We start from the raw sequence: 13,029 nt of genomic DNA, 5'->3' as shown, positions 1-13,029 counted from the left end.
AAAAACTTTCATAACAGAATATGGCTCTCTAAAGGGCCAATCTATGTTTTTCCAATACTGCTGGGAGAGAAAAGAAGAGAGCGTAGGCATTTTTTTTTCCTCCCCGAGTGGGGCGCACCGTTCCCGGAAGTACTGCAATAACGGGTCGATGGGCGGAGTGGACGGAGCAAGCTCCTATTCCATCTCCCAGCTCCAAAAATCCATTTAATATAATGTCCTCGGATAGAGGACGTATCAGATATTAAACTGATAAGAACAGATACTACACTTGATCTTAGCCAAAAGGCCGAGAAGCGATAAGAGAGTGTAGGCATTTGACAGCTGGCGTTCTTCTATCCCTTTCATTTTATCTAAAATTTGGTGACACTCTGTAAAGGCTTTTTAATTTTGAAATATGTTTCCTTTTTAATTTTCTTGCATATTAAATCATAACCTTTTAAGTAAGCTCATTTAGGCTTTAAATTGATCCAGTGCTGTATAAACTTGAGTTCCTATCACTGTGATATTACTACACCCTTTGATAGGACTCCAATCAGAATACTATGCCCTTCTGTCCTGAGGAATCACCATCTGTTTCCTGACACACACTCTCAAGCGCCAAACAGCCACTGGTTAAGGAGCTCGGTACATAGCACAGAGCATATGCAGAACTCTTGTGCCTGACAGAGATCAGGATATGAGCCACCTCATGATGTTCATTGCCTTTCATTTCAGAAGAGAGAAAGGTTATAGCTGAAAGGTGTGTCATGGCTTACAGAGTTCCATACCCTCTCATAGAAGCAGGCTTAGGATGACTGTACCAACAGCTCTCCACCTCCTTTTGGGTCTCTGCAAAATAGCTGATTCATTATATTTGACAGTTCTGGAGAGACCAAGAGTCTCTGAGATGACATCATAAAATGGAAAGCTCATGGTCTTTGCAGTTAGGCAGAGGGGTTTGAATCCTGCCTCAGCCATTTGAGCTTTTATTTTATTTATTAATTCATGTATTTATTTATCTATTTATTTATGTCTTGTCTACAAAAATGGATAAAATCATATGTACCTCAAAGTGTGGTTGTGTGGATTAAATGAAGAAAACTAACTCACCCTATATTCAGCCATAAAGTTGTTTTTTGTTTTGTTTTTGCCTAACTGCTGCAGATTTTTTGAATTATTAACTCCTGGGGAAGTTTTAGCTGTAGCTCACCACCCATTACAGAACAAGCAGGAAGCTGATGTTATGAATGTTATATCCATTTTTCCCTAGGTGGTCATTGAAGCCCAAGGACTGGAGGGCTTAATTGCTGCCACTCCTGATGAGGGGGAGGAGAACCTTGACTCCTATGCTGGCCTGTCAGCCATTCTCTTTGATGTTCAGCTCAGACCTGTCACTTTCTTCAATGGATACAGTGATTTGATGTCCAAAATGCTGTCAGCATCTAGTGACCCTGTCAGCGTGGTGAAAGGACTTATTCTGCTAATAGATCATTCCCAGGTAATTCATTCATTCTACAAATATGTATTGGATTCCTAAAATGTGCTCTATGCTTAGAGGATACAAGACAAAGTTCTACACATGTTGGAGCTCACATTTTAAGCATTCAGCCTCTTCGCATTGCTACCCTTTTTCCTTTTCTCCTTTGCTATAAGTAAGCTGCATTTTCTTTTGCCTTTATTAGCCAATTAAGATATCTCCTCACTGTTGAGGCAAAAGAGAAAATACTCCATATAATGAGTATAGTACAATACCAATTATATCTCAATACTGGTGGTAACATAACCAAGAAATTATGGAGAAAGTAGCCTAAGATAAAACGGAGCAGAGGTGACATTATCTATTCAGTTGGCTTTCCTGGACATGAGGGTTTAGATATTTTTATAAAGGCAAGAGCTAAACCACATTACTTTGTAAGTTACTGATGACACTTATCATGACAACGGTAATGAAGATCCATATAGTACATCATTTTGACCCTGCCAAATTAGTAGAAGTACAACCAATCATTGACACCAGCCATGTTTCATGGAGACTTTTTGCCCCAAACTCTTATGGTCACAGATTCTTTAAAAGATCTAACCATTTATTAGTAGAGAATAGGAGAACTTTCATTCATTTGAACTGCATTCTTCAGAACTGTTTTCAGTTTTCCTCCCAAATCTTACATTACCATGATAAGGTATAACAATACTATCTTCTGTGCAGTAAGATTTAGGTGACCAAGATACTATGGATGGCAGTGGTCTGCCTCAACGGATTTCCTGAGAAACAGAAGAGGGTTAATTTGAATAACCCTTGAGTTCAAATGTTTGATGCTTAAAAAAAATTTTTTTAATGGCTTGACTTATTTCCTGCCTTACTAAGCATAGTAATATAAAAAATGGAGTATTTGTTACATAAGGATCCTAAAGGAAAACTTCAAAGTGATCACTTTGTACTCTAATTCATACTTATGAAATTAGAGATAAATGAGGAGATTGGATTAAATTTACAGACTATAGAGCTTGCTTAGGAAATTTGCTTTTGTGGTTTAGTAAACTCATGAGTAATATCCTAGGTTTGAATTTTTCCCCCACTAATTACTACTTTCTGTGTGTTCTTGGACAATTACTTAATAGCTTCAAACCAAGATTTCCTACTAATGAAGTAAGGCATTTGGAACAGGTGACCCAAAGTTTTACCAGCTTTGTTCTTTGCCAGATAATTTGATAGTTCTGATTTGTTGGGTTCTGGTTAGGAAATCATAGATTTTAAGACCTGGGAGAGACCTTAAATATCAGATTTTACTAAAACTCCTCCAAAGCATCATAAGTTAAAAACTAAATGTTAATTTCCTTTTTTTTTTATTATTCCTCATAATAGTTTAGGATAGTTATATATAACAAAAAAACAATTTAGGGTAACTTAACCAAATTGTTTGATTTCTATCATGTAACAAATATTTGGAAGTAGTAATCCAATAGGTAATGTGTTGATATAGAGATCCTAAGAAATCCTAAAATAGCCAGGATCCAGGCTATTTTTCCCTCAGTTCAGCCCTTTTTACATGTGACTGTCATCTCATGCTTGTCACCTCATGATTATCGCATGGCTGCTGGACTTCCAGCACTATCACCTTGATCCAAGAAGGAGGAAGGGAAGGGTAACAGGCAGTAGAGTCTGACTCTTTTTCAGGAACTTTCCTGGGAAACCTATCTCTTCCTACAAAAGCTAAGCATCTACAAAAGGAAGCCCTTTTGTTATTGACCAAAAGTATGTTATGTGGGTATCTCTAGCTGCAAGAGAAGCTAGTAAATATAATTTTTCAATGGTTGAATAGAAACTCTGAATAAAACTGTGTTTTTGTTAATATGAATGAAAAGAAAAACAACCAGTAGTGCCTATTATATCCCTTAATCCTCAAGTTCACACATGAAGAAAACAATTATCATTATTATATAACAATTATGCACTGTATATTTCCTTTGCCGTATTACCTCTGGGGAGATTCATTCTTAATGAAAGAATCTCTGAAAAAGGCATAAGAGTGCTGAGGATATAATTTATCTTTTAAGACACGGGGGTAATAATAGTTTGACCTACCTCTGTGTATGCTCACTTACCCATCAACAATGCCTAACGGTCTGGATCCAGGTATAAAACTTGATGCAAACATAAGTAGTAATCTAGATCAACATTGACAAACTTTGTATGTAAGGGGCAGAAAGTAAATATTTTAGGCTTTATGGACACATAGTCTCTGTTGCAGCTACTCAGCTCTGCCATTATAAAGTGAGAGCAGCTATCAGTGCTATATTAACAAACGAGTGTGTCAGCACTCCAAAAAAATTTTTATTTAAAAAAACAACCAGTAGTCAGATTTGCCTGCAGGCCATAGTTTGCCACTTCTGACCTAGATTATTTTATAAGGTATTTCTATTTAGTAAGCTAGGGTGCCTATGGCATATTCAAAGAGAAAGATCATCCCCAAGCTATAAACCTAACCCAATATCTGTATATTTCAGATTGGAGTATTTGGCAGATCTGGGGTTATTATACAAATAAGCTGTTTGAAGCTCCCTGCTCTTCAGGGCACCCAGTAATGTCATCCCAGCTTCAGAGACACATACCACTCTAGGTCAGGTGCTGACATTGAAGGAAATTTTGGCAGTGGGTAGCCTGTCACAGCCACCAGGGCAGATGGAATTACTCTGTGCTCACTCTCTCTGTTTTCAGCTTATTGGATTACTCTTCAGAGAAGGATGTCTGATAAAGTCAGCTCACTGAGGGGATCCTCTCTAGTCAGCAAAGACCATATTTTCCTGAATGGAAGCAGTGGAATGAATTATAAAAATATCAGTGTTTGAGCTATAAGAAATATGTTTAGGACCAAAATTAAAAGATCAAAGAGGTCACATTACCTGCATACACAAGGCAACAGTATCTTGTTCATCTAGCCCACAGGCAAAAATTTAAATAAATATGTACTCTGAGTCAAACAAGAACATACACTTATGCTCTAACTTTTTGTAGTATTCCTCAAAAGAGGCTTCCTTGCACATCAGGAGACAAAAGACAGTTATGGTTTTGTGATAGTCATGGGTGGGAGTAGAATGGTCTCCCCAACTAGAAACAATCTGGGTGCTCATTCTGGCTCCACGTGTAACCTCTAAGCCTGATTTTTCTTTTCAGTCTTCAGATATAATGCCTACTATGGAAGAATAATATGGGAATTACATGAGTTGCCAAATGCAGAGGTTTTAGGGAGACAGTTGGTGCTTAAAAACTGTTAATTCCACTTATATCTCTCAAAAATTAGAACCACTACATTATGTGGTGTAGTCCCTTTCATGAAGTAAAAAGTGGTTTGTCCTTCTACAGGGGTCAGTGACCTATCCTATGGGGGTCCAAGAAAATTCCTCTGTGACTACACATTGACTCTTTATATGAGGGAAATTGAATCTTCTCCAAGAGCCAAGGCACTCCTCAAAGCCAACATTGCAACATGGTCAGCAGGAAAGCCAAAACTCACATCACAGACCTCTGCTGGGTTGGGTGTACTAACACAATCATAATTTTTCAAATTGGGGACAGAGAAGAATATACACAGAAAGAAATCTGAATACTTCTGAATCAGGGCACATAGTAGGGCTATTTAGGAACAATCATAATTACAGTGCAAATGCAGAACTCTGATATTTTGGTTCTGCCATTCATAAGCATAGGTTCAACTTTGGACATAATTATTGTGGTTTTATCAGGGTAATTTATGCTCCTTTATATTAGTGACTTTAGTTCCATGTTGAAGATTTCATTTTTCTGTCCAAGTATCTATCTGACTGAAGATAGCTTCATGCCATAATCAGACATTTTTAGTACACCTTGTTGTAAACCAAGTCCATTCACTGAAATTTCCTGCCACAAATTTTGGAAAGTGGAGATAATTCAAGGAGATCAACAGAATCTTTTTTAGAAAGCAAAATTATGTCATTTATAGTTGGTGAAAACACAGCTTGTTTGATCTGAGTAGGGCAGTTACATAAAGTTAGTCATGCTGTCAGTTGCCATGAACCTAAGATCTTTGAAGCAATATCAAATTTAAGGATATTGAACCTTTCCCTCTAAACCATTATCATTACCAACACTGTCCCCAGGCAATCTGATTCTAATCCAGCTGATTAAGTTTCAGCCAACATCACCAGAGCTACATAGAAACTGCAAGACTTAAGGGCAAAATGCTGGTAAACAGAATAAAAAAATGAATTTCAGAAAATTGTAACGTTGCTTAGGGGGGATTATGTTTGCAAATGAGTGCTGTCCTTCTGGAATATGCTGTTGAGTTCATGTTGGACTCAACATGTTAATTTGATGTCATTCCAAATGTCAAACAACAAGGTATAAAGGTTTAGTTTAATTAGCTTGCCTTCCTTTCTTATACTGATCTTGGAATTACTATAACTTTTATATTGCACTGGCAGTTTTTATAATGCTTTTCATTTGCTAGCAGGATGCAGTTGTCTATGTTTGACATAGCATATAACTATTTAGAAAAGTGCTTAAGGACTCCAAGAGGTCATATAGCCCAACCCTTCACCCCCAGCTAAAAGCCACAGCTGATTCCTGATGGAGATGCCTTCATTTTCCCTAAAATGGTGGTTCGTAAATTTGGGTGCATCAGAATCACATGAGAACTTATTAGAACACAAATTACTGGGCCCCACCCTCAGAGTTTCTAGTTTAGTAGGTGTGGGACTTGCTTGTCTACCAAGTTTCCTGAATGCTGATATTATTTGTCAGGGGGCCACACTTTGAAAACCATTTCCCCTTCCAAAGAGAGACAATGATTGAAAGAAAACACCGATCTTAACTGTAATTTTGCTTTTCTAGTACCACTATTTAACTGACTACATAATTTAGCAAAGCAAAAATCTACTTCTAGTGATCAGAATTAAGATATGTTTCCAAACTTAGAGAAAGTCCCCAACACTAATACAATTCAAATGCTATTATCTGCAGCAGGAGGTTGAATGTGCCCATGGAAACAGGTTGGCTAAATTGTGATTCTATTATTATTGTATATTTTTGCTCTAGGAGCTTCAATTGCAATCTGGACTGAAGGCCAACATAGATGTCCAGGGTGCTCTAGCCATTGATATTTCGGGTGCAATGGAGTTTAGTCTGTGGTATCGTGAATCAAAAACACGAGTGAATAATCGGTAAGCATATGTATAATGTTTTATGCAAAGAACTGTGGAAATTAATTTTTTGGAATTGTTTAATCTTCTGGCTTTTCAAAATTACACTTTGCATTTTTTATTTTTATTTTTTATTGAATTTATTAGTGTGACATTGGTTAATAAAATTATATTTGTTTCAGGTGTGTATTTCTAATACATCTCCTGCATATTGTACTATGTGTTCACTACCCCAAGTCAAGTCTCCTTCCACCACCATTTATCCCCTCAGTCCCCTCTTTTACCTCCCCTGACTGTTTTTCCCTCTGGTAATCACGATGCTGTTGTCTATATCTATGAGTTGTTGGTTTGGTTTTTTTTTTTTCCTTTGCTTAATCCCTTTACCTTGTTCACCCAGTCCCCAACACCCCTCCCTTCTGATAGCCGTTAGTCTGTTCCCTATATCTCTGTCTTTTTCTATTTTATTCATTAGTTTATTTTGTTCATTAGATTCTGCATATGAGTGAAATCAAATGGCATTTTTCTTTCTCTTACTGGCTTATTTCACTTAGCAAGGCCAAGTAGTATTCCATTGCGTAAATGTAAACCACAGCTTTTAAATGTACATATCTACTGAAAGACACTTGGGCTGCTTCCAAATGTTGGCCATTGTAAATAACACTGCACTGAACATAGGGATGCATATATTCTGCTGAATTAGTGTTTTGGGTTTCTTCAGATAAATTCCTAGAAGTAGAATCACTGAGTCATAAGGCAGATCCATTTTTAATTTTTTTAATTATCTCCACACTGCTTTCCACAGTGGCCACCAGTCTATATTGCCACCAATCGTGCACTAGGGTTCCCTTTTCTGCACATCCTCACCAGCACTTGTTGTTTGTTAATTTATTGATGGTAACCATTCTGACAGGTGTGAGGTGATATTTCATTGTAGTTTGTATTCTGATGCTTAGTGACATTGAGCATCTTTTCATATGTCTTTTGGCCATCTGTATGTCCTCTTTTGAAAATTGTCTATTCCGGTCCTTTGCCCACTTTTTAATTGGATTGTTTGGTGTTGTTTTTTGTTTGTTTGTTTGGTTTTGAGTTGTATAAGTTCTTTAAAAATTTATCAGATGTATTATTGGTGAATATGTTTTCTTATTCAGTAGGTTGTCTTTTCATTTTGTTGATGGTTTCATTATCTGTGCAAAAACTTTTTAGTTTGAAATAGTTCATTCATTTATAAAAATCTATACTTTCTAATTGTAATCGTTAAATCATAGAGTAAATATAAATAATCATTAAATCATTAAGTATAATCATTAAATTATAAAGTAAGAAATAAGCATGGGAAGTCATTTTTTCCATAGCTTCTTATGAGCAGGTCAGTACCTAATAAAACTCAGCCAAGAACCTTCTTGCTTTTAAAGACATTTGTAGACAGCACACCCAGTGGATGACAAGTTCATCTTCTCTTAGCATTCCACTTCAATAATTGACAATGTCCTTAAGAAATTTTACTCTGGAGCAAACTTTTAGCCTATTCCTCTATTTGTGATTTCAAATCTTTCCTCTTTTGCTGTCTTCAGTGGGTAAAAATGTTAAAATGGTCACTTTTATGCAAAATCAAAGTATTAAACATTTTGTCCTTAAGTTTTTTGTTAGCATTCATTTTTTTAAACAAAGTGTTCTTAGCTCCTTCTATTCTATCTGTTGGGACAAATGAAAATGTTTTATTTTTAACATAACATAATGTCTCTGAACCAGTGTTATAAGCAAAAGAATTATTCTTTTGTTTGTTATAACATTGAAGAAAAGGAAATTGAAATGCAATTGATTTTTACCTTTTTGAATATTTGAAATATGGTGAGGCATAAGTGAAATAGGAGTGATACAATTAAATTTTTTTAGTTTATTTTGTACTATGGGTGAAGGAATTGAGAACAATCAAAAGGGGCACATTTGTGGCCCATATGTTACTAAAAGGACCAAAAAATGAGAAATGGAGTAGACCATCAGAGGGATCAGCAATATAATTTAGGGCTTCCCATTGTATCAGTCGTCTGTTTCTTCTTTCTCAAGTGTTTTCTAGATAGAAGATTCCCCAAATTACACTGAACTGATTTTTTTTGCAGAAAGAAATCAAGGGTAACAACAACACAATATCTGGATTTTTAGAAAGGATACCCCTAAGAATCTATCAGTATCCACATTGTGGCCAATCTACCTCCAATTTTCCATTTGTTCATTTAAAAAATACCTCTTAAGTCTTTGTAGAGTGTAAGGTATTAGAAGGTACAGTGAGGTATTTGGGGATTTAAACAATGCACCTCTGACCTACTTTTACACTGACAACAACAGCAGCCGTTGTGCTCTAAGGTACGCAGCAAACCTTAATCCCTCTATTAAAAAACATGGACATACAACTCTGATTTAATTGTGGGAGTGACTTCTCACAAAATTTTTGAAAGTCTACAATTAAATTAGAGTGTTCCTAGAGGTAAGCATTCTACTGAGATTGTTTATCCTCTTCATTTTCATCTAAGCCACTCCCCCTAGACAATCCAATCTGTCCTCCGGTGACTGTTGCAGAACCCACCATATCTGTCATTCCTGGGGCACCCATTGTGCATGCTCCTCTATAGGAATGGCTCTTTGTGACACAATACTTTTTCAAATAGACATATAGCTCTAGAAACCCTTTGAAGAAAGTAATAAAATGGAATTGAAATAGCCACATAGAAGCCAACAGAGAAAGCAGAAAAGCAAGAAAATTGTTATAAACATCAGCTGTCTTATTGCTGAATTTAGGCTCCCTTTTAAGATAACTCAAGTATTTCTGACTTCCTGAGAAGACAAGGTTTTGGGAATATTTTCATTTTGGCCCTTGGTATACCCCCACCCAACAGCAGTACCTGGTAGATATTTCATTCCCACATCTAGAATTGGAAGCGGCGGGAGGGTTCAGCAGAAGGGCAACCTTTACTGCCCAATCTCTGGGACTGACCAGACCCTGGTTACCAACAGAATTCTAAACACATTTTCGTCAAATATTAGTCCTTTAAATGGTTCTTTACAGTCATCAGCATCATGGGTTCAGATCCTGTGAAATTACAGCTGTTAGTTCAGTTAAATGTGATTTTAATAGGGTTTTTTCCTTCCCTCACCCCCAAACCTGTAGGTTGGCTGTGGTGATATCTGGTGACATCACTGTGGACTCCTCTTTTGTGAAAGCTGGCCTGGAAATGAGTGCAGAAACGGAGGCCGGCATGGAGTTCATCTCCACAGTGCAGTTTTCTCAGTACCCCTTCTTAGTTTGCCTGCAGATGGACAGGGCGGCAGCTCCGTTCAGGTAAGAAGCGGCACTCGTGCCGTGTGCCAGGGCCGTCCCCAGTCACCAGGGCTGTGCCGCCCCATTGTGAGCATTCAGTTTCAGAAATTAAAAGAAAATGGTAAAAATCTAGTGAAATGAATATCTTTAAATTAGTAACAGAATTTTGATAAGGCTGAAAACTAAGTCACTTTCTAGGATATCGAGAAAGTGTAATGACTAGTTCATTGGATTCAGGAGATATCATATTCTACCCAGAAATAATTTATCAAGGAAACAAAGGGATCTGATTTGCCACAAGTGTTCCCATGTAGTTTTACTGAAAATATTGGATGCAAATTTACTATCCGCTATTTTCACAGTAGTCTCCTGGAAAGAGGTTCAAAATAGAGCATCTAGTCATTTACCATGGTTTACCATTAATTTGCAGTTTTTAGGTAATCCATACAAGAGTTACTGGACTTTAAGTTTTGGCTAAAACTTGAGAGTTTGGGATTTTGAATTTTTGAAAGTTTTCAGTAGAATTCTTAGTGTCTCAAAAACCAAATATAAAATTGTCCATTAACTTTCCAATACCTCTTCCACTCTAGAGCTTCTCATTTACACTCTGTCTTTTGAATCTTCTAACCATATTTACAATTTACTATCATGTGGGATTAGAATGCTTTTGGTCGAGATAACATTGTGAGTTGTAGAGGCTTCCTCGACATGCACTATTAACCAACCAAGAAATGTGTATGCTTAAAACGGCAAGCCATATCTTACCTCATCTCCTTTGATAAGTAGGCTAGAGTTGAGCACCTTCTTTATATTACTGACATTTCAGGATCCATATAAAATGCTTAAGTAATATAAATATGAGTTCGTTATATTTTTACAGAATTAAATATAGTGGATTATAGTCAGAATATTAAACTGTTGCTAATTTATACTAATTTATGTGTAGAATAAGTCTCCATTCATACATTAAAAAAACAACCTTCCAGTGATCAAAATGCAGCAGCCACCAATCCAGGCACATTTCAGTTTGGCCACAGCTTTGGGAGTGTTTCCCTGTCAGCTTGCTCATCTTAAATCCAGTTAAACTTGCTACTACTCATAAGGGGAGTGAGCCTAAGGTGGGTCTCCTGGAATCAGGGGTGGAGGACATAGCAAAGCTCGCAAAGCTTAACAGCATCTCTAAAAAGCAGACAGGGATTTAGTCCTTCATTCCAGAAAAATGTGTGGCAGACGCCTATATTCCAAGCATTGGAAGTGTATCTGTTTGTATGAAAGGAAAGGGGAAGGAAAAAAATCACCCCATTCATGAGAATGGAAGCTGGTAGGTAGTCTTTGGCACTCACATCCTTTCTCAAATTGCTTTGAAACAGAAGCTCCAAGTGTACACTAATAGGTTGGCTCTGATGGGCTTGAAGTGGCTGTAATATGTGTATAATTTTGTTGTTGTTGTTGTTGTTGTTATGCAGGCAATTTGAGACAAAGTATGAAAGGCTGTCCACAGGCAGAGGATATGTTCTGCGGAAAAAGAAAGACAGACTGGTAGCAGGATCCGAATTCCCTCTCCACCAAGAGAACTCTGAGATGTGCAAGGTGGTGTTTCCCCCTCAACCTGAGAGTACTTCCAGTGGCTGGTTTTGAAATTGATTTGTGATGTTTCACTTGAATTCATCTCCCCAGGAGAGATCTGATGTGACATGCCTAAGTACTTGCTCTCTGAGAGCACAGTGTTTACATATTTACCTGTATTTAAGATTTTGTAAAGAGCTATAAAAGTCCTCAAATGATCAAATTTGGGCAGTATACTAACCACCATGTCAATTTTGAGCCAAAATATGTGATACTTTTAGCAAATCCTAGTCGATATAGTGAGAATAGTTCTTTCCTAAAAGAAACCATTGTTTATTTTAAAAAAACAAAACAAAAAACTTGTAGTTAGAAGAACCTGATACTTAGAAGAACTCAATTTTGTTTCAGTAAATTTCAGTCCGTATGTAGCACTTGTTAGAATCTTAAACATGGATTGTTTCTACCAAACAAGTTCCCACTCAGGAACAGACCTTTTTGTGGGAGGTTGGGGAGAAGGGGGTAGGGGACAAGAATTTTAAATGCTTTTGTCAGCCAGCTTCATGACTTAATATTTATGTGTTCTGTTGTTTTACTGAGCATTGAGGTAGAATGCACACAGCATTAAAACACGATCTCTTCTTTCTGCTGACCACGTAGTCAGTCCTCTGCCTCTGCCCCACAAAAACAGTGGACTTAGCACATAAGAATTAGAAATATTAATTTCAGGAACTCCAGTTGATTTTTTTTTTGTGCTATGTCTCTTTGAGACTGTAATGTGGTACACTGTCCTTTATAAGGGACCTCTTCATATACTCATCATTTTATTTTTCATTCAATTGTTCTGTGGTGAAATTTCCAGTCTGTTTGACTATAATCTGTACAAAAGTCAAAGTGGCAGAGAGAATTTAATACTGCTTTGAGAAACTGATAGATTCGGACTTCTAAAATATGAAATCAAGAAACAATTTTTATTTGCACAAATGAAAGGCATGTTAAATATTCTAAAATATTTTAATTAATTAAACACATATTAATGAAATACTTGTTTCTAGTAATAAACCCAAAACAGATAACAAACATTCATTTGTCCATTAAACACACACACACACACACACACACACACGAAAGTCTATCTAGCTTGTCATTGGCTGTAAGTTTAAAAGAATGTGTGATGAAATAAATATGTGGAAATCCTGTTGATTCCTTTTGCCTTTGTTACTTCAAACACCATATTTCTCTATTCTTGCCCATTTCTGAGCCCAGACACATACACCGGTAGCCTATGCAACCCTACAGAACAGGCCAGAGACTCCAATAGGTTAGAGCCTTTTGGAAAATGGACCACTGAAAACAATAGCAGTCAGAACCTCTTAAGGGCCTGAAAAGTTGAAGACAAGTTCTAAGCCTGGATTTCATAAAGCTCTGGACTGGCACCCTTACTGTTATGTTACTGAGAGGAAAGAAAGGAATCAAAAACTGAGGGGGGAGGTGTGTCC

At 36.9% G+C, this 13,029-nt stretch overlaps 1 protein-coding gene and 1 non-coding gene across 2 annotated transcripts in view; one reads left to right on the top strand and one right to left on the bottom strand.

The window, feature by feature from the left end:
- Window positions 1-12,723, top strand: part of MTTP (microsomal triglyceride transfer protein) — a 44,638-nt gene extending 31,915 nt beyond the window's left edge. Inside the window, exons 15-18 of the mRNA XM_054591691.1 lie at window positions 1,250-1,477; window positions 6,551-6,675; window positions 9,818-9,988; window positions 11,434-12,723. Coding sequence (XP_054447666.1) covers window positions 1,250-1,477; window positions 6,551-6,675; window positions 9,818-9,988; window positions 11,434-11,605 — 696 coding nt within the window. The 3' untranslated portion in view covers window positions 11,606-12,723. The remainder of the gene's footprint in view (window positions 1-1,249; window positions 1,478-6,550; window positions 6,676-9,817; window positions 9,989-11,433) is intronic.
- On the bottom strand, window positions 108-298 carry LOC129085439 (U2 spliceosomal RNA). The gene has a single exon (XR_008530699.1). It is a non-coding gene; the product is annotated as a U2 spliceosomal RNA (small nuclear RNA).
- Window positions 12,724-13,029: the final 306 nt, after the last annotated feature.

The sequence above is a fragment of the Pteronotus mesoamericanus genome, unplaced genomic scaffold (genome assembly GCF_021234165.1).
Source record: "Pteronotus mesoamericanus isolate MK-2021 breed Mesoamerican mustached bat unplaced genomic scaffold, CSHL_Meso_final scaffold_232, whole genome shotgun sequence".
NCBI classification, from domain to species: Eukaryota; Metazoa; Chordata; class Mammalia; order Chiroptera; family Mormoopidae; genus Pteronotus; species Pteronotus mesoamericanus.
The sequence above is the reverse complement of the archived record's forward strand: the minus strand, read 5'-3'. Positions and strand labels throughout refer to the sequence as shown.